Source organism: Puma concolor, chromosome F2, assembly GCF_028749965.1.
Source record: "Puma concolor isolate L17-30 chromosome F2, mPumCon1.1.hap2, whole genome shotgun sequence".
Lineage (NCBI taxonomy): Eukaryota > Metazoa > Chordata > Mammalia > Carnivora > Felidae > Puma > Puma concolor.
Genome location: NC_141684.1, coordinates 8,971,721 through 8,998,632, shown reverse-complemented (window position 1 = coordinate 8,998,632; position 26,912 = coordinate 8,971,721). Strand labels below are relative to the sequence as shown.

Here is a 26,912-nt window from a genome sequence, read left to right as displayed (position 1 = left end):
CCTCTGTGGGCCTCAGTTTCCCCGTCTGTCAAATTGAGACCGTGAGGGCTGATCTCACAGGGTTGTTTGGATCATCACCTGACACCGTGGGGTGGCTGACTCAGGAAAGACCCCTCCTTCCCCCGGGGGACGCACATGTCCCAGGCATGGCCCTTAAGGTCCTCTGACTGTGGCCCCACCCTACCATCTCCATAGCTCCGAACCCGAAACCCCGGTATTGACCCCTGGTCATTCCTGTGCCACATCGCTGCCACCCGCATGGCCTTATTCCCGCTGTTCCTCAGCTTTGACGTTCTCTCTGCCCTCCCGGTCAATTCGCGCTCATCCTTAAGGACACAATGCAAAGAACGCCTCCTCCAAGAAGCACTCACTCCTTGCTCCCCCTGGCCTTCTTATCATGTTCTCCTAGCCCTCATTTAGAGGCTGCTGAGGCCCTGCGCAGCTTGGCCCTTGGGTTCAAATCCCAACTCTGCCATTTGCTAGTGGCCTTGGGCAAATTATCCGACCTTTCTGTGGTTCAGTTCACTCCTCTGTAAATTGGGGAAGATGACTGTAAAAGCAGCCCGCCTCTTAGGGTTATCGCAAGGATTAAACGATTTACATAAGGTGTAAATGAATAAAAGAGGCATAAAAGGCGAAACGCAGAATCCCATGTAGACCTTGTGTTGATCTTGATTCAGAGAAACCATGTGATTAAAGAAAAAAAAAAAAAAACCTTGGAGATAATCAGTGCAATTTGAATAAGGACTAAGGACTCGTGGTTGAAGTTGGTAACAGGTGAGAGAGCCCGTATGGCTCTCCCGACTTTGGTAAATGCGTACACGTGTCTCCAGCAAAGAATGAATGGGTTCTGTAAAAGTTTTTTATGTTTATTTATTTTTGAGAGAGAGAGAGAGAGAGACAGGGCATGAGCAGGGGAGGGGCAGAGTGTGAGGGAGACGCAGAATCCGAAACAGCACAGAGCCCAATGCGGGGCTCGAACCCACGAACCGCGAGATCGTGACCTGAGCCGAAGTCGGACGCTCAACCGACTGCGCCACCCAGGCGCCCCAGGAACGAACAGGTTTTGAAGTTGTTAACACGAATAGTGCTGATACGAACGCCTGCCCCCGACATGTGTGCCACCAAGGGTTAGCGGTCATTAACAGTGCTGTCACTCTGTCCCGGAAGACAGCAAACGCTTCCTATAAAAGATCAGATGGTAAATATTCTAGGCTTTGTGGGCTATAAGGTCTCCGTGGAGTATCCCTCTTTCTTTTTGTTGTTGTGTTTTACAACTTTTTTAAAAAAAATGTGAAATCCACTCATTCCCCCTTACAAATCGCCATGGGCCAGATGTGGTCAATGGGTTGAAGGTTCCAACCTTTGTTCTATAATGCAGTTACCCTTTCTATATTCCTGTCTCCTCAGAAGGCTGGGGGTCCCCTGAGGCTTTGTACTTGGAATTTAGGAGATGTTTCATATGTGTTTGATGAATGAATGAATGAATGAATGAATGAACAAACGAACACACAAGGGCTTGTTATTTGGAAAGAAGTCTGGCTTCCTGACCCTTCAACCCTCTCATATAAAGTTGAGATCCGCCCCCCAGAAACTCACAAGACTGCATGCTTATACATTTTTTTTTAACGTTTATTTATTATTGAAAGAGAGAGAGACAGAGTGTGAGCAGGGAAGGGGCAGAGAGCGGGGGAGGCACAGAATCCGAAGCAGGCTGCAGGCTCTGAGCCGTCAGCACAGAGCCAGACGGAGGACTCGAAATCACAAACCGTTAGATCGTGACCTGAGCCGAAGCCGGACGCTCAACCGACTGAGCCACCCAGGCACCCCAAGACTGCATGCTTATAAAGCCGATTAGCAGAAAATCTCAAAAGATCTTCCACATCCCATGACACGCAGCCTGGCCAATGCCGAGTCAGCCGCGGGGCCTTCTATTCCCTGGAAATCCTGCCATCGGAGCCAGAGACGGGCTTGGAGGGCTCTGGACAGTGCTGGGTCCTCCCAGACTCAGGCCAGGTGACGTTAGGGGCTGGGAAGCTAAGATCTTTCGAAGACAGGCCTCCCCTGCAGGGCAGCCTCCCCGCCCTGGGAACAGGGGTACAGATCCCTAGGGGTTCTCTCCTACAAGGAGCTAAGGAAATAGGTGTCCCCCACTTACACTGTGACTGCCCCATCAGGGGTACCAAATATGAGAACAATGGGGTGGGGACAGCAGGTGGGCCCAGGCCACAGGGGGCCACATTCTTCTACTCCCCCACCTCAGGGCCCTCTTTTCAGTGAAGGGGTGAACAGAAACTGCTTCCCGGCAGCGCAGCCCCTTCCTGAACCCCCCCCAGAACACGGTTGGGGTCCGCTCACGCCATTTCTGTCTCAAGCCTGCCCCCTTGTGGAGCCTCTGGGTGCAGCCTCCCAAATGCGGCTGAGCCAGGCTGTAGGACCATCCCTTCCAGTGGTCTGAGCACTTGCCCAGGGCAAGCCAGGCACGGTGCTGGGGACTGAGGAGGCGGGAAGAGACAGCTCGTCCCTGAAAACCCCCATGACGGGGGTCCTTGGCAGCTTGGGCTCAACCCCATCACATTCCTCACCACCCCGAGCGGTAGTCTTGAGGCTGTGCCCTTTCCTCTCACCCTGGTGTCCCTGTCACCGATGAACCACACTCACATTCAGAAGGGGGTGGGGTCCACTTTATCATCAAGCAGAAATCTCAGTTCCCTAGGCACCCCTCCCCGCCACGGCCAGCCTCCCACTTCCTGCCCCCTTGCCTGTTGCCCGGAGTTCTTGGAAAACCGACGTGAGAGTCAAATCAAACATTGACTTGTGCCTGAGGGCTGGAAAACACCCTGAAACCCATAGTTCCTGCTCATCTTTAAAAAAAAATTCTAACATTTATTTATTTTTGAGAGACAGAGAGACAGCATGAGCCGGGGAGGGGCAGAGAGAGAGGGAGACACAGAATCCGAAACGGGCTACGGGCTCCAGGCTCCGAGCCGTCGGCACAGAGCCCGACGCGGGGCTCGAACTCACGGAGCGTGAGATCGTGAGCTGAGCCGAGGTCAGACGCTTAACCAGCCGAGCCAGCCAGGGGTCTCAGTTCTTCCTCATCTTTAAACAGCATCTCAAAACTACTTTTGCAGCATTTCCTACAGGGGCTTTCATTCCCCCCCCCCCCCAGTTTTCATCAGGTTAAATTTGTCCAGTAAATAGTACAACTGAGGGGATCAATCGATTTCTTCTAACCTGCTTAGTGACCACCCTCTTTGTCAAGAGGGCTAAGTGACGCTGTCTTCATCCATTCAGGCAAGCTGTAACGAAATACCACACATGGGGGGCTTATAAACAACGGAAGTGTTCGAACGAACATTCGAGGTGGGGGTCGGGAATCTGTATTTTAACAGCGTCCGTGGGCTCGCTGTTCTCTGCTGCATGTAGAACTCCGTGGAAAAGTTGGGATATCTGGGGACCCTGACCGCCCACCCGTGTCTGTTCAAGCCTCCGGGTGGTTCTGACAGGCAGCAAAGTCTGGGAACCGCGGTGGGAAGCGCTTCTGTTTGTAGTGGGTGTGTCCGAGCTGTCTGGGGAAGGGGGCAGGGCTTGGGGCCGGCTCCTGTGTGTTCTGGGGAATACGGAGAGAGGCTGCCAAACCCAAAGACAGTGGGAGCTTGGTGAAAGCCTCAGGGGGTCCCAAGGGCCCAGCCAAGCACCCTGGGGTTCCAGGAAGAGCCTCGGCCCCCAAGGGGAAGTCCTAGAGAGAGGGGGACTGTGGCTTTGGTGGTGATTCAAAGGGAGGCCCGAGGCTTCAAGCACGGAGATCAGAGTCAGACCCTGCAGGTTCAATCCTTCTGCCAGTCGCTGCCCGTGCACCTGGGCAACTCCCTGGCCTCCCTGAGTCTCAGTTTCCCCACCGGTTAAGGGCGTGGAGTGCTTGTTGCACAAAGGGTTGGTATGAGGCTTCTAGTACTAACCGAATGCACGGAATGCGCTCAGCACCGTATCTGGCACATTTAATGCCGAAGATGCCTGGCATTAATTATCAAATTCGCCTGCCTGGGCCCCAGGATCGGCTGCGGGCGCCCCTGGCATGGAAGTATAAGGTCTGGGAATTAAGAGCCTGGAAAGGCGGCACAGTGAGACCGAGCCCCGCGAGGACAGGGGATCTGAGGGACCCACCGCGCCAGCCCCGTCCAGCACGGGGCCTGCCCCGCTGTAAGTGCCCAGGAAAGATCCTTCCGAAAGGAAACCGTGGGCTTCTCGTCCGGCTTCAAATGGGCAGGTGGGTCAAAGAGGAGTTCTAAGGTGCGTCCCAGCTGGAACGCTCAAGGGCCCTTCCGAACGAGTCTGGTCCTAAGCCCGGCTCAGTCTGGTCCCCACCCCCGGCTCAGCAGCAATTATCAGCTCCTGATCTCTCCTGCCCGCTCGACCCCAGGACAGTAGCTCGGGCTAGAGTTCATGCAGGAAGCAGGACTTTGAAGGAGGGCGCCGGGCCGCCGGGCCTCACCTTTGGCAATGACACGGGCGCCGGAGGTCTCCGGGTGCCACGAAGTGCGATCCTGAAGGGACGGACCCTTCACACGGGGATCCCCACAGCCTCTCCGGGAGCTCCCAGCCTCTGGATATTTGCTTTGGTTAGGTCCGATGGGAGCATGTTCCCAAAGACCACGGGAGCTCGGTCTTTCCTGCGGGGGGTGACTGAAGACGGCCGAAGGGCCGGGGGCTCCAGACCTCCGGGTAAGGCAGACCTTAGTTTCATCCTGGATGTGCCCCACCCGCCCCCCCAACCCCCCGACTAGCTGTGCGGCCTTCACAGCCACTCAGCCTCACTGAGCCTCCGTTTCCTCTGCTCCGGGGACAATTAGTAGGCCTGCCTTGTGATTTGTTGAGGGAACCATATGACAGGGGACAGAAGAACCTCTCCACTGAGAGGTGAGCACTCAGTAGATACTAGCTGCGATGTAAGGGCCTGTGTGTGTGTGCATGTGCACAGGGAAATGGGCAGTACGTGGCTCCCGCCCTCAAGGGAGGACAGTGTCGTGGGGGCAACGTACATTGACTCTTCCATTCATTCTATTGATAGATGTTTATTGACACCTACTCTATGACAGGCTTTGGAAGGCCTGACACCCTCCTACAGCCCCCAGCCAGGAGGAATGTCCAGATGCTTCTTGATTACCCCCACTGGCAGCGCGCTCACTACCTTATAACTGATTTCCTTCCATTAGAAAATTCTCCACGTACAGTAGCGGGACAAGCACGGACCCAACAGATTTGGGTTTGAGTCAAATTCTACCACTTCCTGCGTGTTAACCATGAACAAGTCCCTTTGCTGACATACACAATGGAGATCGCGATGCCACCCGCTGTGGGGAAGACAAGACAGGCCACAGTAACTGAGACCTGGCTCAAGACTGGCCCCTGGCGGCCACCAGAGCTGTGGTCTGCAATGGAATGGACTGGCGAGGACAAGCCAGGAGCTCTAGCCACGTGGTGCTTGGGCCCAGAACCTTGGCGGGTGGGGGTATCTAGTCGTAAGAACATCATTTTACAACAGAGAAAACCAAGGCTCAGCAAGTGAACTCCCAGAGTCTCTTGGACAGTATGTTGCAAAGACTAGACGTGGCCCAGGGTGACGTTTCTAAAATACACATCTGTGCCCCCATCTTTCTCCTGCTAACATCCTTCAACAAATCATCGCAGCAGACTCCAGCCAAAAGTCTGAGACCTTAGCCAGGCATTCAAGGCTCTCCTTGATCTTTGTGCCCAGCGACCTCGTTGTCATCTATGAGAAGGTGCCCATGTGCTTGCATCTGGGGCACAGGGAGAATCGTGGGGAGCTGGTGCAGGGTGCGGGCAAGAGGCGGGAGGAGACTGAGGTCTGTTGGCCTCGTGGGTGGTCAGTTAGTGAGAAGAAGGTTGTGTGTCATGCACCCTTGCTTCCTTCGAGTCTTGCACAAAGCCTGGCACGTGGTAGGTGTTCGCGAAGCATCTGTTTCCGTAGAATGCGCGAAAGAGTGGATGCACATGTCCCCAACTCAACGGTCCACCCCTGAGGGCAGGAACCACCTGCCACCCCTCTGCTTCCCTGCGTTGCACACACACACACACACACACACACACACACACAGAATTCATCATCAGGAGGGGTGTGCAGGCACAACCCCTGTGGTGTCAACGCTGGACAAGGCAGCAAGGATTCAGGGGGTTTCACACCAAACGCGGGAGTCCTCAGGCCCCCCATGCACTCCGGGTACCTTCTCCTCTGGACTGAGGGCTAGGAGATTTCCCACCAGCAGATGGCACCAAGAGCCAGGACTGGGTTAAAGATGCCCAGAGCCCATCCCTGGCAGCCCCACGTCCCCTAACTGGCTTCCCTCAAGGAGCTGTGTGCCCCGGGGCTCCGGGTAGGTACTAAAATGGAGGCTTCCTCCTTCCCTCCCTCCCTCCGTCCCTCCCTTCCTCCCTTCCTTCCTTCCTTCCTTCCATCCTTCCCCTTCCTTCTTTCTTTCTTTCCTTCCTTCCTTCCTTAACTTGGAGACCCAGGTGACCATATGAAGAAGGGTCCCTGCCAGGTTATAGCCAATCCCACCTCAGCTCAAAGTGAGCCCTGTGCTCTCCGCAAGCCCTGTGCCGAGCCCTGTGGGGGTGAGAGAGGATGCCCAACCAAGAAATGCAAAGGAGAAGTCATGCTTTTGAGCATGGGACACCAAATCAAGGGACACCAAGCCCCTGGGGTCAACAGTCCCCTGTGCACCCAGTCCACTAGGCAACACTTACAAAGCCCTGCTGTGCTCACATTCTAGTAGAGAAGGAACACCTCGAACATCGTCTGGGGTAGGCATGGAAGGCTTCCTGGAGGACAGGGCTTTTTGTTTCCTCTGCCGTGTGTGCGTGTGCGTGAGTGTGTGTGTCCTGAGGGCCTGGGGACGGGTCAGAGACAGTCCCTGAGACAGTTGCTTACGAAGCTCTGAGCTTTCTAGTGTCACAGACAGATGAGGGAAATTCTCTCCACAGAGTCAGAAAGAGGTAAATATGCGTACGTACCTACGGTTGGCTTTATTGATGAGGGGGGTTGGGGTTTTATTGTGTCGCACTGTGTTTATGAGGAAAAGCAAGCAGGGGCAGGGAAACTTACGTCCCTCCGGTAGAAAAGGGCACGACTGAGTCCCGAAACCAAACCCAGAGGTGACGAAAGCCTCAAATCAAGGTCTGCCTATTTGATTTTGAAGGGCCCTTCGTTTGTTAAATCGATTTTTACAGCACCTATTATGTGCCAAAGCCATAACCAAGAGCCCCGCCCATCCAGCACCTCAACCTGGATCATCTCACCTGGCCGCTGGTCCACACAGCGAGGTGGACTTCACTCCCCTCGACAGAGCCATTTCCTGCCCTTCCCGAGAGCCCCCGGGGCTCCCCTGGGATGCCCGGCACTCTGCATACAGGCTTGCATTGTAATAACTCCCCTCTAATGTCGGTCTCTCCCCGAAGCTGTGGGTGCTCCAAAATCAGAGAAGGTTTCAGTTCATCTTCAAATGCCTAACACTTGAGAGAGGCTGTGAGCTGGCTCAGCTGGGGGTGGGGGGTGGGGGGTGCAACTACAAGAACCCAGAAGGCAAACGTAAAGGGCATAGAAATAAGAGTCACAAGAGTCGCGCGTATCTCGGTCCTGACCCATACTGTGTCACCCTGAACACGTCCGTCTGCCCTTTTGGGTCTCAGTTTCCTCCTCGGGAGAAGGGAGGACGAATCTGCCTGAATCTGTCCACATGTGCTGTTCAAAGGAAGAAATGCAGATCTCTAAGTTCCACAGAGCAAGGCTTCCTGGGTTCGAGATAGAGGGACTGGCCCCGGGGGCCTGACCAGCCCCGCCTTGGCCCCATCTTTGCTGACCTTGGAATTCTGGAGTCACGGTTGAGAAGTCCTGGATGGGGTCCTCCCCAGCAGGGACCACGCTGGCCTGGGGGTGGGAGAATGACCAGAAGCCGGCTGCACGCTCTCTGTCCTCAGGCAATTCCCTTTCTCCCAGGGCCTCAGTTTCCTCCCGTATGAAGAGGGAGGGTTCAGGGAAAGAGCCAGAGGAGGTGGGAAGGTGACTGGCTCCCAGAGGTACGGGCGGCTTGAAGCTCCCAAACTCAAAGACACCCCAGAGCCGCCTTCCGTTGTGTCCACCTGGGATGACTTTTGGGACCTGTCCCCGCCCCCCTTCCCGGCTTCCCGGTGCTGTGTCCCTCATATTTTCGGGATGAAGATGAACGTGTGGGCCGGAGGATGGGAAGGGGGCCCTGGGAAGCACGTGGGTGGGGGGACTCCCCTCTGCAGGGGCAGGGAGAGCCAGCCCCCACACCCCGTAGCCTTTCCCTGGTGCTCAGAGAAAAAATAATAACGACGACAGCAGTAATGATAATAATAATAATAATGTCAGCTGGCTAACACCTGGTGTCAGATATGAGTCACCTGACCCCACAAGCTGCCAAGGACTCAGTGGAGTGAAGAGGGTGGCTCTCTGGGCCGCAGAGGCAAGGCAGTAGGATACGGGCCGCGCCTTTGCAATCTGACTGATCAGAAGGCATTCACTCCTCAAAGCCTCAGCTCCCCATCCGTGAAATGAGACGGGCTCAGTGCCCTCCCAGGTTATGGGGTGCTCGAGAAAGGAAGGAAACACACATGAGGCTTAGTGGGGCCAGAGTTCTGACATGGAATCTGGGCCCCACCTCCTCCAGCAGGGAGACTGAGGAAATCGGCTTGACTTCTCTGACCCCCTGGCTCCTCGGTCCTTCCTGTTTGCTTTACTGAAGGGAAAGGAGATGTCCGGCTCTCAAAAACAGGGTAGAAAGACATAATTTTACGTATCCCTTTTAACGCCACGAAGACGAGAAGGTGCTCGTTAGCCCTTTGGGCTTTGAACCCCTGCCTGGCAGTCCTTTATCTCTGCTGTTCCCCCACAGGCCTTCTCTCCAGCCCCCACGGCCATGGCCTTCACCCCAGTGCCACTGGAGGATACATCTTCACAACCCCAGTTCTGCAAGTGGCCATGTGAGTGCCCACCGTCCCCACCCCGCTGCCCGCTGGGGGTCAGCCTCATCACAGACGGCTGTGAATGCTGTAAAATGTGTGCTCAGCAGCTTGGGGACAACTGCACAGAGGCAGCCATCTGTGACCCCCACCGGGGCCTCTACTGCGATTACAGTGGGGACCGCCCGAGGTACGCAATAGGAGTGTGTGCACGTAAGTGAGACCCTCCCTACCTTCTGGCCAGCCCCCAGCACCCCCAGCTCTAGCCCTCACCCATAGCCCCTTCCCTGGCCAGGCTGCGCCCCCCGCCATTCTAGTCCATGATCAGAGGTCAGGAGCTAGGCCCTTCTTGAGGAGGGAGGGACGCCTGCCTTCCACTTGCCTCCAGAACCTGGCTTCCTTCTCTCTTCTCCAGCTGGGAGTTACATCCATGGCTGACCGGGGGAAGGGAGGCACCAGGAAAGACCTAAGCATGTTTTCATTCTCTTAGTGGTAGACACTTTGTGGGATGCCTATGCCTCCCAGAGGTACCAAAACCCATCAGAGTTCCAGATGTTCCAGTAATATTCTAAATTTAAATAATATGGTTTTTAAAAATCCACTAACCTTGAAAGAATCAAATCCAGCAGCCTGCAATCATCCCTTTCTATACGCCCATGTTCCTTCTGTAACTACAGTCACTTTGAACTTTTTAGCCCTTTCTTCTGGTAGTAATCACTATGTAATATATGTCTTCTCTGGTAACTTAATTGGATTAAAATGCCAATTTTGGATAACCCCTCAATGTTCCTACATGTTAGCTGATGACTTAACTCCTCAATACCACCTGATACATCCCCTATCTTCCAGTATCATTTTCATAATTTTTGGTTATACAATAGTCAGTATTTACAATATTCTGACTAGTAAACAATGTTGCTGAAGCATGAGATATTGCACTTGTTTGAATTTCCTTTCTCATGAGGCTTTTTGGTTTTCCTGGGGTTCTAATTGCCTTTGCTTTTTCTTTACCCTTGGTCTTTATAATATCCTCATGCTGGGGGAAAACAACTATTTGTTGTTTGTTTGCTCTTCAAGTGCTCTATCATGTCCTTTTTTGTTCCCAGGGACTTCCTTACAAGGACTTTCTGATCTCATGCTTCTACCTGGAATGATAGTCACTTAGCTTGAATCATCTAAGCATTTATCCAAAATACATGACCCAGCATGATGAAAAGAGGTAACTAGGCATCATGACGCCGCAGCCTAACTTCTGAAAAATTACACAAAGCCTCGTAAACCCAAGAACCTCTTTCCTCCCTTAGTGCTGAAGCAAGACTTCTCCATAACTGTGACCCCATATGCACCCAATTACATGTTCACGCGTAGTACAGGCTCTCATCCTCAGCTAATCTACTGTATCTCCTGAGGTGGGTTGTTGATGAGGGTTATGCGCATAATTCCACATCAAACAATCCTACCTGTGCCTCACGGTTAATTATAAGCACTGTCTACTCTTTTATCATTGGTTCCTGCTTCAACTATCATAGCAAGTCATCTGCCTTTAGCTTTCCACGGAACCACCCTCGATTCTCCCATCCTTCTACTTTTTTTGCCCCCTTTTATTCAGACTCATTATTAGCCCCACAAAACAGTGTGTTTTTTCAAAATTTTTTTTTTTTTTTCAACGTTTATTTATTTTTGGGACAGAGAGAGACAGAGCATGAACGGGGGAGGGGCAGAGAGAGAGGGAGACACAGAATCGGAAACAGGCTCCAGGCTCCGAGCCATCAGCCCAGAGCCTGACGCGGGGCTCGAACTCACGGACCGCGAGATCGTGACCTGGCTGAAGTCGGACGCTTAACCGACTGCGCCACCCAGGCGCCCCAACAGTGTGTTTTTTCAAAGAGAACTTGCCGCGCCACCTGCACAGAATCATCTGATGTGTCGGCTAAAAACATTGCCCTTGAGCCCGACCCCCAGGCATACTGAGTAGAATTCTCTAGAGGTGAAGGTGGTGTCTGCACCTTTAACAAGTTTCCCGGGTGATTCTCATGCATTCTCAACTCTGAGACTGCTTATAGAGAGAGACAGTTGTATAGTTTTCTCCCCATACCCAGGTGAGGAAAGCTGGCTGAGCCTTCCTCCACTAGAATCCCTTCCAGCTATATGAGACTGTCTCATCACTTCTTTCCCCTTTTGGAAGCTGTTATTCCAGGTCATTAAAAAGGGAACTCAGTTCACTGTTATCACTCTAATGTCTAAAGCTGCACAGACATCTTGCTATGTGCGAGGCACCTCATCTTTATAGACATTCTCTCATGGACCCAGAGAGGGTGCAGGCCCTGAAACTGCCTTTCCCCCACCAGAGGCCTGGAAAACCGCCTTCCCAATCCATACACACCCCCTATCTCTTTGTATCTCAGGTCCTGCCTTTGCTCACGATAGCCTCTTAGCTCCCCTCACCATGAGCCCCTGTGTATTCCCTCTCCTTTTATCTGGAAAGAAAACTGGTCCACAGATTTTAATAGATATCACACCTGCCAAGGGTTCCCTGGTCCCATCGGTTTGCAGACACTAGAATAAACAATGTTGAACAAGTATACAGAGCTTCTGAGAGGTTTTAAGTGTTCACGTCCACTGTAAAATTCCAAAACGGGAGGTACCAGAAGAAACCCTATTTTTGAAACGTAAGTGCACAGGGAATTGTTTTGTCCAGGTAGATGTTAACTACTCACCCACCCCACCACACACACATGCACACTCACAGATACACACATTGCATGCATACGTGTGTATGCACACACACACACACACACACACACACCTCACTAGTATTCTACCAAACATCTTCCCAGAAATGCTGCCATGGTGTCTGAGTTCACGACCCCCCAAGGCAAGAAAGAGGAGAGGCCAATGTCTGATGGCCATACAGAGGAAGGCACCTCAGGGCGAGAAGAAGAAAGAGAAGGTCCCTTTAAACAGACAGTTTTTTGGCACATGGTCAACTCAACCTATGGATGGTCCCCAAGACAGGTTAAATCTGTCCATGGAGGTGTGCGTGTAACGAGGCCAAGGCAGGTCATAACAACAAGCAATCACAACACTGGCACATGTAACTCAGAGAAAGGCGGAACTATGGCAAACTAATGAATGCAAGCTTTGGCTACCAGAGGTCACAGCTCCCGGGCACAAGCCACTGTGGCCAGGCAGAAAAGTGAGCTTGGACTTGTCCATGCTGCTCAGTCTTCAAGAGAATCCAAAAATCCGGATTTGTGTATAATTTGTAAATGTTGGTGACATGTTCCAAAAAAAAAAAATTTTTAAACACTCTGTGGGCCAAACTAAATACTTCTGTGGGCAAAGAGTGACCTCTGAATTATACTCTTTGGCTATTTTGGTTGTACAAACATTACTCTGCATTTAACGCAGCTGGGTCAGGCCTGAGAGCAGTGTGGTTTGCTGGAAGGATCATGAAATTTACAGGCAGACAGACCTGGGTTTTTGAATCTTGGCCCTGCTGTTTGCTGGCTACGTGACCTTGGGCACATCACTTAAGGAGCTTGATCAAACCAACCTCATGCAGTTGTTGAGAATAAACAAGGGACCACATTAAAGCCTCAAATGTGACCGGCTGTTCTGGGCCATTGCTTTACTTGATTTGTTTTCACTTTCCCTTGTAGAAATTATCTCAGCCTTGTCCATGGTCATCCTCAGAGGAGCCTCATTGCAGGCTCAGACTCCCCAGTGTGGACAGTGAGGGAGTAGAAAGCTCATGCATGGTCTCAGGAGCTGGACAATCTAAGTTCGAACCCCAGCGCCATAACTAATACGGTGTCACTAGGCAAGCTACTTAACCCTTGAAGTCTCAGTTTCCTCATCAAGGAAAATGTGACAAATAAGGCCTACATCTTTGGGTGATCGAGACGTCAAGAACCTGATACATGGTCAGAGCACAATACAGATTAGGGCCCACCCCACCTCCCATCCACCCATCCATCCATTCACCCACCCATCCACCCATCCATCCATTCACCCACCCATCCACCCATCCATCCATCCATCCACTGACTCGTTCACATAGTTATGAACAGGTGGGTGATAATCCAACAGTGGGGTTACAACGAGGCATGGCCCCTGTCCTTGCTCCCATGCAGCTGACGCTCCAGTAGGAGGTGGGTGAGGGACGTGAAGGCCTGGAGTGTGGAACAAAGGATTTGAGTTCCTGCTGGTCCTTCAGTAAGAGGAAGGCTCACCAGGCCATGGCTGTGCTTGCAAAGTCTGAGATTAGATAGGAGGTGGTGAGCTTCCCATTAGCGTGCAAGTGAATGAGGAGGGCGCGTTAGAGTCTGCTGTGGGCCCAGCCGTACATCTTTCATACACCCCTACTCTCGCTCTCACCAGCGGTGGGCAGGCTGCTCAGGGCCACTGTCCCCCACCGGTCCCAGACTCCCAGAAGACTGGGAACAGCTTTCAGAAGCAAGGTTCCCAATCTTGACTGCAAACTGGATTCACCCAAAGAGCTCAAACCTGCAAAGGTCAAGGGCTCCTGGGTGGCTCAGTCAGTTAAGCATCCGACTCGTGATCTCAGCTCAGGTCTTGATCTCAGGGTCAAGTTGGGCTCTGCCATGGGCATGAAGCCTACTTTAAAAAAAATACTAAGGCCCGGAAAATAACCATAAAAGTAGAGAGTCCCATCATCTGGGGCACAGGGCGGGGGTCAGAATTTTTGAAAGTTCCCCAGCTGGTGCCTCCGTGCAGCTGGTGGTGACAGCCACTAGGCCAAGGGCTCCCTGGCACCCGGCGCTGCCTTGTCCCTGCAAAGTTCCCCCACGCAGGGGCAGAGACCAGGTTTCAGCACGCCCCTTCTCCCCCTCCACCATCATGCCCACACACGCGCGCGTGTGCTCCCACCTTCCGGGTGCAAGGGCGCGGCCGGGGGTGACTCAGAGCGAAAGGATGAGTGATTCACCCAGGGCTTCCTCCGCTTCGCCTTGTTTTGGTTCGGTTTGTTGTTGTTTTTTTTTTCCCCATTTCCCCTCCTTTACCGGTGTCTGGTGGAAGGAAATGGGCTGTGGGGCTGGCGCTCCCCTGGGTTGGAGGGGCAGCTCTATCATTTCACCAGCTGGGTGACCTTGAGCTAATGAATCACTCGACCTCCCCGTCTGCCAAACGGGGAAAATAAAACTCTCCTCGTGAAGTCCCCGGGAGAACTGAATGAGATAACATATCAGATGGTGCCTGGCACGAGATCAGATACAGGGTCAGCGAGCGGTAGCGCCTTTCCTTTCTGGGCCTCCTCCCTGCACGATCTTCTCCCAGGAAAAACAGCAGCCGCGCCAACATTCCCACGGGCTGAGGCTCTGCGTCTAGCTGGGCCGCCTTCGGCACGTGACTCCACGGAGACTCAGTTTTGCTAGATGTGAAAACGAAGGTGACGGTGGGTGGTGTTTCCAGTCTCGGATGAAATCAGCAATGCCAGGAAGCCTGGCACCGAGCAGGTCAGGTGACCGCGGGCAGCCCTGGGAGATGCCAGGGCTATTCTATCAGTGACCACCTGCAGGCGAACCCCGGAGATGCTCTGTCAGACCGCGGATTTCAAACCAGCCCTCCTCGGGTGCGTACTCTTGCTGCCTGGGAGCTCTCTGCCTGCACTTCCAGACGCTGTCCTCAAGGAGGGATGCGTCTGGGGTGGAAGGGGCGGGGGGGGGGGGGGGTGCAGCGCTGGCCAGGCCCAGCAGCCCCCGACCCCCGCTGCCGGGCCCCTGAACTTGCTTACTGCGATCTCCCGTCTCACGAAGAACCCTCGAGGCCACTCACCCCAAAGCCAGCTCCTCCGGGGACAGAGCACCCCTCCCCTTCCGGGGCTCAGGTCATAGAAGCAGGAGTCATTCCTGACTCTCCTCCGCTCCTCACATCCCATCCGGCAGCTGTTCCTTCCAAGCACATCCAGAAGCTGAGCCCTCCTCCCGGGTGGTCCAAGCACAGCCACCGCTCGCCTGGATTGCTGGGGTGGCCTCCCGGCACCGCCCTTCTGCCTGTTCTCTCTGCTCACCATCCAGCGCCGCGTGCGCTCTTGGGCGGCGTGATTCCTAGAGCCGAGTCACCAGTTACTTCTCGAATAGATCCCGGGTATCCAGGTGCTAACAGCTTTGCCTCTTCCTCTGAGCCTGCAGGGAAGCCCTCAACCCCGTCCCGGGACTGCTCCTACCTGGCCCTTGACACCTGCAGCCCTTCCCCCGCCCGGCAGGCTCCTCCCCCGACACCTGTGCCACCCACCGTCCTCACCTCCTTCTGTCTTTGCCCAAGCCGCATCACTTGGGTGAGGCTTGGCTGCCCACTTGAATCAGCCACTGCCCCCCATCCCCCAGCCGCCCCTCCTCTTCACTGTTCTCCCGGGCACTGGTGCCCATCAACACACTGTGTGATCCGTCTTTCCTGTGTCACCCCCCCACTGTCATGTAAGCTCTATGGGGGCATGGTTTTGTCTGTTTTGGTCGCTGCTGAATTTCCAGTGCCTAGAACCTTCTATAAATATGCATTGAATGAGTGGAATCTTTGTTTCAAAGTGTTCTGATTGGCTCTACACTTGGCCCTCTCAGAACCATGACCCTAGAGGCATTTGTCAGTACTAGGCTCTGTGCCACATGCTGGGGGTGGGACCGGACGGGTCGCATAGGTTCTTGGCGCCCGCCATGCTCTAGCTTCTCACCGGCTGCCAGCCTGGCCCCTGGGGGTCACTCAGCGGGTGATGGCTGAGCCGCACCCCACACTCCCACCCTGCGGTGGTCCTGCCTGCCCGCCCTCGCCCACGCGCGGTGCTCCCCGAGGGCTGGGACAGGTCCAGAGGCGGGAGGTGTCCACATGGGGGCGCCGAGCCCACTGGGCCTGACCCGAGCGGCGGCTGTGTGTGTTTGCAGAGGTGGTCGGCGTGGGCTGCGTCCTGGACGGGGTGCGCTACACCAACGGCCAGTCCTTCCAGCCCAACTGCAAGTACAACTGTACGTGTGTGGACGGCGCCGTGGGCTGCACACCCCTGTGCGTGCGCGCGCGCCCCCCGCGCCTCTGGTGCCGCCGCCCCCGGCGGGTGAGCGTGCCCGGCCGCTGCTGCCAGCAGTGGGTGTGCGACGACGGTGCCACGACGCCGCGCAAGACAGCGCAGCGCCACACAGGCGCCCTAGGTGGGTTCGGGGGAGAGGGGACTGGACGGGGACGGGAGGGCGGGGCCCTGGCCACTGTGATTGGCACACGCGCTGAGTCCCAGTCCCAGAGCACTGCCCCACTAGCTGCGTGACCTCCGGGACCCTATTTCTCCATCTGTCCCATCTGTTTTATGGGGTCCTCGCAGCATAAAATGAGGAAGAGCTTTATAAAGAGCAAAGCCAGATACATGGGAGTCATTGTTATCCTACTTAAGAGATTAGGTAGGGGAGTGGAGGTGCAGGAACGGTGTGTGTGCGCCCCCAGGAGGAGAAGCATGCACACAAGGTGCAAGGGAGGGAGAGGGGGTAGGTGGCTTCCGCCTCGCTATGGAGGATAGGTGGACAGGTGAGCCAGAGGAAGCCCTGGAAAAGGAGGAGAGGGACAGGCCCACTTGTTTTAACACTGCTTCCTGGAGTAGCCCAACGTCAGCCACTTCTCAGGTACCAGATCGATGTTTGTCATACGGGTGGATGGGCAGATGAATGGATGGGTGGATGGATGGATGGACGGACGGATGGATGGATGCATGGATGGGCAGATGGATGGATGGGCAGATGGATGGATAGATGGATGGGCGGATGGATGGATGGATGGACGGATGGATGGATGGATGGGCAGATGGATGGATGGGCAGATGGATGGATGGACGGATGGATGGATGGATGGATGGGCAGATGGATGGATGGGTAGATGGATAGATGGATAGATTGGTGGATGGATGGACGGATGGATGGATGGGCAGATGGATGGGTGGGCAGATGGATGGATGGATGGGCCAGTGAGGATCTGAGCTAGGGCAGTTGGGGTGGAGATTGCAAGGAAGGTTCTGATGTGAGAGGCACTACATGAGGAGTAGGACCGGGGTCATAGCATCAATCCACTGCAGAGAGAGCTCTGGAAGCCATGCACCTGGGGCTGCCGATGGCGAGTATGATGGTCCAGGGATGATATGTAGAGTGAGACAGAGGCCTGGGAGGGCTGACATTTGAGGGGGACAGGGACAGAGTGTGGGGAATAGAAGAGGAAAACCAGGAGCAGCTGATGACACAGAAGACAGCAGATGAGGATATTTCTAGAAGGAAAGTGTCTGCCAGACAAGTGGACATGAAAGAGTGAAGAGATGCCAATAGAGTCTGGGGTTTCAAGAGTACTGATGGTTTCCTAACAATTGTAAGTGCCTGAGATTGTTCAGGGAGACTGTGTAGAGCAAGGTTTCTCAACCTTGGTACAGACTACATCCCAGACCAGAGAAGACTCTGTGGGGAGGGCTGCCTTGTGCATTGTGGGGTGTCTACCAGCACCCCCGGCCTCTCCCTACTAGATGTCTGCAGCACCTGCCTCTCAGGGAGTAACAACCAAATATACCTGCAGACATTGCCATTGGAGACTGGGGGACAAAATCGCCCAGGTGGAGAACCATAGGTGTGGCCCCGGAAACACTACCATTCAAGGCCAGGGAGAGAAAAAGCTGAGACAGGCGAATCCAAGAGGCAGGACAGAAACAGGAGAAAGAGGTTTTGCAGAAGCTAGGTGAAGAAGGTGTTTCAGAGAACAAACTGGAAAGCAGGAAAGGGGGGGTGGGTGCCAGGGGACCAGCCCAGACAATAGAGACGTGCCCCCAGGCTGTGTGCCCTCAGCGAGTGCCACCCTCCAGTGGTCCTGCCCCTCCCGCGGTTCTGGGAGACAGAGCCTCTCCGGAGGGGCCTGGGCTGGCCGTGCTCTGTTCCTAGCAGGCCCAAGGCAATAGTCCCACCGCGGCCCCCAACCGGCAGAGCCACACAAGGGTCACAGGGGGAGGGGCAGTGGCTGGCTGCCCATTGTATGTGGCCCAGTGACCCCGTTCTGACCCAGGACGAGCAGAGCCCCTGCCTGCCAGTGGGCGACCCAGAAACCAAAGCCCTTTTATCCTCCTAGGCAAATCCGTCCCTCCGCCTCCCTCCTCCGTGCTCCCACCCCCAGCTCATCCCAGCCCTCCTCTCCTCTGTCCTTAGTTGCCTCTTCTTGTTTCTTCTGCCTCTCAAAGCTCCCCCTTCACTCATTCCTTCCTGCCTTCATCCATCCCCGTTCCCTGCACACCTGTTCACTTGGAGGGGCTGAGTGTCCGGCCCTGACCCCTCTCCATTTTTTTCTCACTCTTCTCCCCCCTCCTTCCCGTCCTCCCCACTGCAAACCAGCCTCCCTCCCCCGCCTTCCTTCTCTCCCCCTCCCCCGCTCCCCTGCCCTACCATCTGTCTTTCCTCCTCTCCCCCCTCTGCCCGGTCCTTTCTCTGTCTTCCTGCCTGTGGGCACGTGTGTTAGGGCGGGACTGGCTTCCTCTTTGAGGCTTCTCTTGTATATCTTGTTCCGTCTCTCTGTGGCACCTCTCTTTTGTCCTGCTGGCTTTTTCCTTGCCTCCCCCTCTAGCTTAGCCCATTTTTCCATTACTCAGAGAGTAAGTGAGCACTCACCATGTTCTAGATGCTGGGATGCACACATGGATAGAACCATCCGAGACTTGGTGTTTAGTTGACAGTCAAGAAACCACGTAAGCTCGTGTTTACTGAGAGTCTACTAAGGGCCAGAGACAGCTTGTGGCTTTCATAGGTGCGGACCCATCTTTTCTGTCCACAGCCCTGGGAGGGAAATGCTAGCATCAACCCCTCTTTGCAAGTGGGGAGCCTGAGGCATGGAGGTGGGGTTAGCTTCTTGAAAGCTGCCCGACTGCTAAGTGGCCATGCTCATAGTTGAAGCCAGGCAATTTGGCTCTGAAGCCTGTGTGTCTCTTTAACCACTGTGCCCTCAGCATCACCCAGATTAGCTATTAGGCTCTAGGGGATAGACACTCCCTCTGACTTTCTCCAAATAAACTTGATCTCTGCAGGGGCAGGGATAGCACCTTGCAGGTGCCTGATATGTACTCAGTAAACAGGCCCTTTCTTTGGCACACCAGCCTTGGAAGGCAGGCGTTCTGTTCCAACGAGGACACCGAGGCCCGGAGTGAGTTACCCGGAACCCTACAGCTTGGAGGTGGTCACGCAGGATTTGCACTCTGGTCCACCTGTCTCTAAAGATGATCTTTCTCCCAGAGAAGCAGAGGAGCCCAGAGCAGATCCTCCTCTCCCTGGGGAGGGGTTAGGAGTTAACTTGCCCTTTCAGGAGTGGGGGGAGATAGCCCACCTCTTTCCTCTTGAAGCTTCAGGGTCCCGGACCCTGTGGGCGCTGAGGGTGGGGCAGAGTGGCTGATGGCGTCTGGCGACTCACAGGGTGTCCGGTCCCTATATCCACAGCGGCCACGGGTGAGGTGGAGCCGTGGCACAGGAACTGCATAGCCTACACGAGCCCCTGGAGCCCTTGTTCCACCAGCTGCGGCCTGGGGGTCTCCACTCGTATCTCCAACGTCAACACCCGGTGCTGGCCTGAGCAGGAAAGCCGCCTCTGCACCCTGCGACCCTGCGACGTGGACATCCGTCCACACATCAAGGTGAGTCCACCCTCCAGGGCGGGGTAGGCATCTTACAAGCCCAGCTTAAAGCCTGGCACCTGCACTTCCTCGAGGGGGCCGTTTGGAAAATGGGAAGAGTTAAGCCCCCTTCGGAAGAGTTACATGGGATAATGTGTATCAGCGGGCTTTCAGGCAACGGAAGCATTGCGGTGACCATATTCTCAGAGTCAGGGTCACTCTGGAGAGAACTGAGAGGCCCTTGGAAGTGCTTTCCTGTGGACATGCTCAGGGACCCTCACTGACTGCCACTCACCCTATGGTCCTGTCCCAGCCCACACCCAAGTGCACGGACATGACAGTCACACTGGGCAGTAGGAGAGCTCTAAAGAGGGCTCAGGACAGCTGGAGTCAGGAGCCAAATGCCCATTTGCTGCTGACTGCACATGACTGTGGCCAATCTCTGCATCTCTGAGCCGCAGGCTCCTCGTCGGTAAGACTTGGGGTTGGTCTGACATCTCTTCCGGCGTTGAGGGGCTAAGATAATTAAAGGATGAGGATAGAGTGGGCCACAGTAGTTAGAAATGGGTCTGATTTATCTAACTCAAGGTGTCCTCACTTCTGTCTTGGGACTCCCATGCCTTGGTGCCACATAAAAAGAAAAGAAAAGGAAAAGGAAAAAAAGGAAAAGGAAAAGGAAAGGAAAGGAAAACTCAGCACTGACTCCATTTTTGGAGCACTGATGGCATCTTGGGGCTGCCGAAGAGAGGACTGCCCAGGGGACAAGAGAGCTCCACTTCCCCATGAGTCCTTCTTACTCCCTGTCCCCCACCCCGACTCCATTATCTCTGTGCCAGCCAACTGGATCTTTCCACCTCCTCCTTCTCCTTCTTCTCCCCTTCTCTCTTCCGCTCCCTCTCTGATCAGTTACCTCTGCCACGCTGGCCTCCATATTCTTGGTGCCTGGTGCAGAGTAGGTACTCAGCAGATGTGGTTTAACTGAGAGTGTGAATGGAAGAGTTGTGAGCTGCAGGAAAGATGGGAACAAAGGCCCCAAGTTGGGTGAAGGCACCGTGCCTTTGAGGTAGGGGTGGGTCTACCATAAAGCCAACTCAAGTCCTTGCTGTTGCCTCTTGCTTCCCACCCAATTTTGGTTTTGTAATTATGAACCCAAGATGGCTCCTGCGTAGCCTGGACCTGCTCTACCCCCGGTTCTGGCGTGGTGCTGGCACGTGGGAGAGCCATTCGTTCAACGAATTTAGTGAGTGCCTATTGGGTACGGGGTGTGGAATTAGATTGTAGAGTCACAGTAAGGGCTCTGCTCTCAAGTGGCCCACTGCCCAGTGGGGAGATAGAGCTAGTTTTCCAGAATACACTCTGGTTGAGCAAGCTGCATGAGGAGGATGTGTGCGAGAGTCTGTGGGGAGAGGAGGAAGAACAGGTTAGGGGAAAGGGCAGCTCCCCGATCATGGAACCCCGTGATGGTTCTAGCACTCAGCAGCTGGGACACTTGGTAGACCGAGGGAGCTACGCAGGCATCCTGCGTTGGCAAAACCGTGAGAGAGTCCTGGGCGTGGGCAAGGCAGAAAGGTAGGAAAGAAGACCTTATAGGTTGCGAGGAGGAACCATGCATGCCAGGCAGGGCCCGGGGAGGCCTTCAGTTGCTTCTGCATAATATGTCTGGGTCTCGCCGTGTTTGGGGAGGTCCAACCTCGCTTGAAGATGCTGCAGACCTGAAAGAAAAGTGGAGGGTTCCTGCGTGGTGAGTGCGAAGGGAGAAATGAGGGCTTGGAGGGAGGACGGTGACTGTTCATCCTCTGAGCACCCCAACTGAAACCTCCTTTTCTGCAGGAAGGGAAGAAGTGTTTGGCCGTGTACCAGCCCGCGGCATCCATGAACTTCACCCTCGCCGGCTGCACCAGCACGCGTCCCTACCGGCCAAAGTACTGTGGGGTGTGCACAGACAGCAGGTGCTGCATACCTTACAAGTCCAAGACCATCGACGTCTCCTTCCAGTGTCCCGACGGGCCTGGCTTCTCCCGCCAGGTCCTATGGATCAACGCTTGCTTCTGCAACCTGAGTTGTAGGAATCCCAACGATATCTTTGCCGACTTAGAATCCTACCCTGACTTCCCAGAAATTGCCAATTAGACGGGTACAAAACACGGGGCTCGGGCGTGGCCCAGTGTGTGCAAAGCAGCCAGCCCTCCGAGGCCCCCAGTTGAGCCTTCTTCGTCCACTTCCCGCTGACTTCTAACTATCCTGATCCAGACCGTCAGCCCCCTGTCCTGTTTCCAACCACCCGAACGACCCATTCCGCTGCTGCTCGGGCCCAGACTCTGACTTCTCTCCTTGGCCGTGTTCTGCATACGCTCCAGACAAAGTGCCTGTCTCCAGCTCTTCTGGACAAAACCCAAGCCTGTCCAAGTCACTGGAAGTCCTGCTGGATCTTACCTGAGTTCCAAGGAACAGAATCAGCTAGGCATTTCACATCGCTCCTTCCCTTTCTAGATGCCAAACCACAAGACTCTTTGGGTCCGTTCAGAAGCACAGATGGGACCTAGGGCAATGGAACAGTCTATTATGTGGGTCCTGCCACGTGGACGCTGATAGACAGTTCTGACCGTAGCACACCCAAGTGTCTCTGATTCCGAAGATTTGGGCTAAGTCTCTCGTCATCCCTGCACGGTAAAGGGTCCACACTAGTTCGTTTTGGTCAGAAATGCAATTTGATGACTTTCATTCTTATTCAAGGGAAAAGTCTCCAGTCAATACTCTAGGGTCAGAACAGGGTCGGCCAATTTTCAGAAGTGACGGACCCTGGCGTGAATCTGCTGCTGACCAGCAGGACACCGGGCAGCTGGCCAGCTCTTCTGGGCATCCAGACCCTCTCGCTGCTTGGGGGCTCCTGGGAGTTGGGGGAGCCCTTAGGATGGCCCCTCTGACCCCTGAGAGTGGCATCCCGGGACGTTGCTCTGCTCTTACGGGGCCTTGGGAGACCCCGCTGAAGTCCGGGCCGGACCCGCCTAAAGTAACGGAGACAGCTACAGGCCGTATGTGGCTCAAACCACGAAGCGGATCCACTCTGCATCAGTCTGGGGCACAAGGACACCGCTCTTTCTGCTGCAGTGACCCTTCTCACAGACTTCGGGTCTGCTGACCCAAACCCCCAGTCCTGGTGTGAAGACGGGTTTACCAGTTGTCTAGAAACGGAAATATATTTAACAGGGACTAAATGCCAGAGTGGGTTGAAGCTTAAAAGGAACAGAAGGTTGTTATGAATGGAAATGAGACTATTATTTATCTTGTTAGCAGAATATAAATATTTACTGTCACAATTCTTTTATTTACTACCTTCTGTTTGCCGGATATTGTTCCCAGTGCTCTGCATGCATCGGCTCGTGGGGAGACTTGGCAATCGTGTTGGCAAGGGCCTATTATTCTTTCTGTTCTTACAAATGTGAAATAGCAGCTCAGCAAGGTACGGAGCCTTGACCGAAGTCAGCCGGCGGGTACGTGGGGAAGTCAAGATTCAAATCCAAGTCGGATTGACTTTACGACCCGTGTCTCTGTCCTTACTTTTTTAGAGCTCCCAAGCAGGTCGAGCAGGAAAACATGTCAGAGTAACCGACTTCCTGCCCTTGTTTTTTCACTCTTTTTACTGCTTCTCTAGCCCCTTTCCCAAGAGAAGCGTATCTCACTTTCAGGTAATGTAGGTGCCTGAGCATCCAAAAAAAAAAAAAAAAAAAATACGGGATGGACAAAACTCCATGAATCGGTCCTCCCCTCCTTCAGATCAGGAGCCAGCCTTCATCATGAATTTAAGAGATGGTTTTGTTTATCCAATGCTTCGGATGAGAGATGTGCGGGTTATTCCTGAGGGAATTCGGTGTTGGTGGGCCAGGGGTTCTGAAATAGGAAAAAAGGACTGGAAATATGCCTTCCTGACCATGACCTCCCCCACGCCTGGTCCATACAAGGCATACAGTGGTCCTCAATATATATTTGTGGAATAAAAGACACCATGTGTGTGTTCCTACTTTTACTCAGAGGCTCTCTTCTTCCAAAGGTACAGATCTTATCAGCCAAATCTTATTTGAAGTGCCCTAGGAAGGAGACACTGGATATTTAAACAAATGTCTTTTTTTTGTTGTTGAAAAAGACATTTTGTGTGAAGAGCATTTACCCCAAGAATAAGTTCTTCTCTAAGCCTGTGTGGATCTACGTTGGATTTTCTCAGAGTGAAATTACCTGAGGTCTACAAATCACAAGGACCGGATGACGGCTAACTGCGTTTGAAATTCAGCAGAAATCCAAGAGCTAGGTTCTTCCTGACTCTGCATCCCAGTTTGGAAAAATGAGCATAGCTTCCAAGATCCTAGGAAACCTGGATGGAGGAATCCCGGAGTGCCCTGGGGCCGAGTGGGCTGGGGTAACTCCAGTTACATTGGTTTTGAGAAACGGACGTGTCCTAGGCAGGCCCCCCTGGGAAAAGTCTCAGCTCCATGTTCTGAAGTCATGGGGAAAGAGATTTGGGACCAATGCAAGGAAAACCTTTCTAGCAGTCAGATTCGCTCGGCAGTGGTGTGACCGACCTCAATAAAAGTTAGGAATATTAGTCACAAAGAAAAAATGTCCCTTTTTTGAAGGCCTCCTTGGTGCCACCCACTTTGCTTAAATTATCTTACTAACATTCACGACGTTTGGAAGGAAGCTTCTCGTCCCCGTTTCTATACATGGAAAGTTTGAGACTCACAGAGGCTGAGAAATCAGCCAAAACAAATTGGAGCCCAAATTCCAGCTTATTCCCCTCGGCCTGGCTCTTGGGGAGGCCTCCAGGAAGAGCACGAATGACCCCCAGAAGAGTGTCTCATTGGCAAGGCCATCCAGTAGACAAGACAGATGGTGTCTCCAGTCCTTTGTTACTCCGTGTTCTGGGATAAGGGGAAGGTACGCGAAGGATTTGTTAGCCTTTGGTAAAGAAATTCACATTAGCGCCTCAAGTGAATTTCTCTGGTGTGCTTAGGTGGGGAGAGAGGAAACCTGTATTCTCAAACCACCACTTCTTGCTAAACCTTATTGTCAACACTTGGCGAGCACTTACCGAGTGCCAGGCCTGGGCTAGGTGCTTTCCTGCTACATCTTTCTTAGTCCTCATAGCAAACCTATGAGACTTGGCGTTATCATCGTTTTCCGCGTCAGAGAGAAGACGCCGGGGCTCATAGATGTTACGTACTCTGCTCAGTGTCTTACTAGCTAGGGAACTGCAGACCGGGATTGCCAACCAAGGTCAGTCTGACCCCTGAGCCATCTCTCCTGACCCGAAGTCCGGTGCGCATGCCCCCGAGATCAAAAGGTACCAAGAGGTGCTTTACTGACAACAGGGCCGTGTCTGGACAATGTTAATTTCAAGGTGATTCAGAGAGGGAGTCAAGCAAGTAGGTTTGAATGATACAGTTGTCTATAATCTCATTAACATTGTGCTGTGTGTACATAGAGATCATGGGGAAGCAACGAAACCCCTGACTATTCTATTGAATTAAGTCACTGCTTTTTAAAGACTTATCTTGCTGTAAAGCAACTCCAATAATAAGCCTGCAGAGCTTGGGACTCACGAATGGTCAGAATGGTCAATTGTGTATCTGTGCACATATACGTGTGTGTGTGTGTGTGTGTGTGTGTGTGTGTGTGTGTATGTTTATATCTATTTTCAAACTGTGACTTCATATTTAAGTATTCCTACCGCCATTTTTGCAAGTGACTAAGAAATACAAATGAAGGAACGTTTTGGAATTTCCCAACAGAGGAAAAAAAGAGCACTTGGGCGATCTGTCATGTTTTACAACATTCCTCATTTTTCTCATGATTTGTGTAACGTGGAACATGTTTGTTCAATGTGAAGGATTTTCGGTGCGCAAATTCCCCGTTTATGCTTTTGTCCTTAAGGCAATAAATCATCAGCAAAATGACTTACCAGATCTTCTTGTGTGTGCAGTTATCATGCGTCACGATGGAACATCGAGTTCATTCCACAGATGTGCAGATGGTGGAGACTGGGTCCCAGATATTTTACATACGGTCATAAAAATAGCTAGAAATTTGGAGACGGGCTTAGAAGTATGAATTCTGAAATTCACAAAAGACTAGCACTACAAGTATGTCCACGCTGGAAGGTAGCTCCGGAAATTTTAGTGTTCATTCATTTATTCATTCATTCATTCATTCATTCACTCACGCACTCAGTCACTCACTCAATGCCTTTCTACATCTCCAGCTAGCACCTTGAGGGCAGGGACTATGACGGCATCCTCTGGGCCTAGCACGGGGTGTGGCACAGGGCAGGGGCCGGGGAAGCAGGGGTTGGAGAATCGGGTGTACAGAGATGGGGATTGCCAGCTGCCTTAGGAACCAGCGAGAGTAAAGAGGAGTGTGGGGGAGGTTGCACGGTAAAATGGAAACCGCTCTGGGGGCGCCCGGGTGGCTCAGTCGGTTGAGCGTTCGACTTCGGCTCGGGTCGTGATCTCGCGGTTCGTGAGTTCGAGCCCCACTCTGCTGACAGCTCGGAGTCTGGAGCCTGCTTCAGATTCTGTCTGTCTGTCTCTCTCTCTCTGTTCTTCCCCCCACTCGCACTCTGTCTGTCTCTCTCTCTCAAAAATAAATAAAAATTAAAAACTTAAAAAAAAAAAAAAAGGAAACCGCTCTGACTTCGGGGGTCGAGTGGATCTTTGCACACGTCAGTCTTTCCTGGAACTCCTCACTTAATCCATCTGCACCTCCGTCTCCTCAGCTCTGAGATGCAGAAAATGATGGGATGGGACCTGCCTTTGTGGCGGGGATGTTGTGATGTGGAAAATGCAAACGGCATTCGGGGTTCCAGGACCGAGCTTGGCGCATGGTAAGCACTTAACGAAACCAGGTATTATTGGCAGATTTTCAGTTTCTTCAGGAACGGGGGGGATAACCAGCAAAACGACAGCAAAAATTGGAGTCAGGGTATGTGCCTGTATACTTTTACTTATTTAGATGGTTATTTCAGAGTAACAAATATAGAGAAAAAGTGTCACCAATGTTTGATTGAATGCTTTTTTATTTTAATCCTATGCTGCTTGATCCCCTAACTTTTCTTTTTATGTCTTCATTATGTGCTATAATTTGATTAAACGCCCTGCTTTTTTTAAAAATTTTCTTAACGTTTATTTATTATTGAGACTCAGAGAGACACAGAGTGTGAGCAGGGGAGGGTCAGAGAGAGGGGGAGACACAGAATCTGAAGCAGGACCCAGGCCTCGAACTGTCAGCACAGAGCCCG

The 26,912-nt window shown here is 53.2% G+C and overlaps 1 protein-coding gene across 2 annotated transcripts in view; it reads left to right on the top strand.

Moving 5' to 3' along the window:
- Nucleotides 1-25,572, top strand: part of CCN4 (cellular communication network factor 4) — a 34,090-nt gene extending 8,518 nt beyond the window's left edge. Inside the window, exons 2-5 of one of the 2 annotated variants that reach the window (XM_086695942.1) lie at nucleotides 8,937-9,193; nucleotides 15,903-16,163; nucleotides 19,452-19,645; nucleotides 21,455-25,572. In XM_086695942.1, coding sequence (XP_086552068.1) covers nucleotides 8,937-9,193; nucleotides 15,903-16,163; nucleotides 19,452-19,645; nucleotides 21,455-21,754 — 1,012 coding nt within the window. In that variant the 3' untranslated portion in view covers nucleotides 21,755-25,572. Of the gene's footprint in view, nucleotides 1-8,936; nucleotides 9,217-15,902; nucleotides 16,164-19,451; nucleotides 19,646-21,454 lie in introns of both variants that reach the window. The other variant, XM_086695941.1, reaches the window with a different exon arrangement.
- Nucleotides 25,573-26,912: the final 1,340 nt, after the last annotated feature.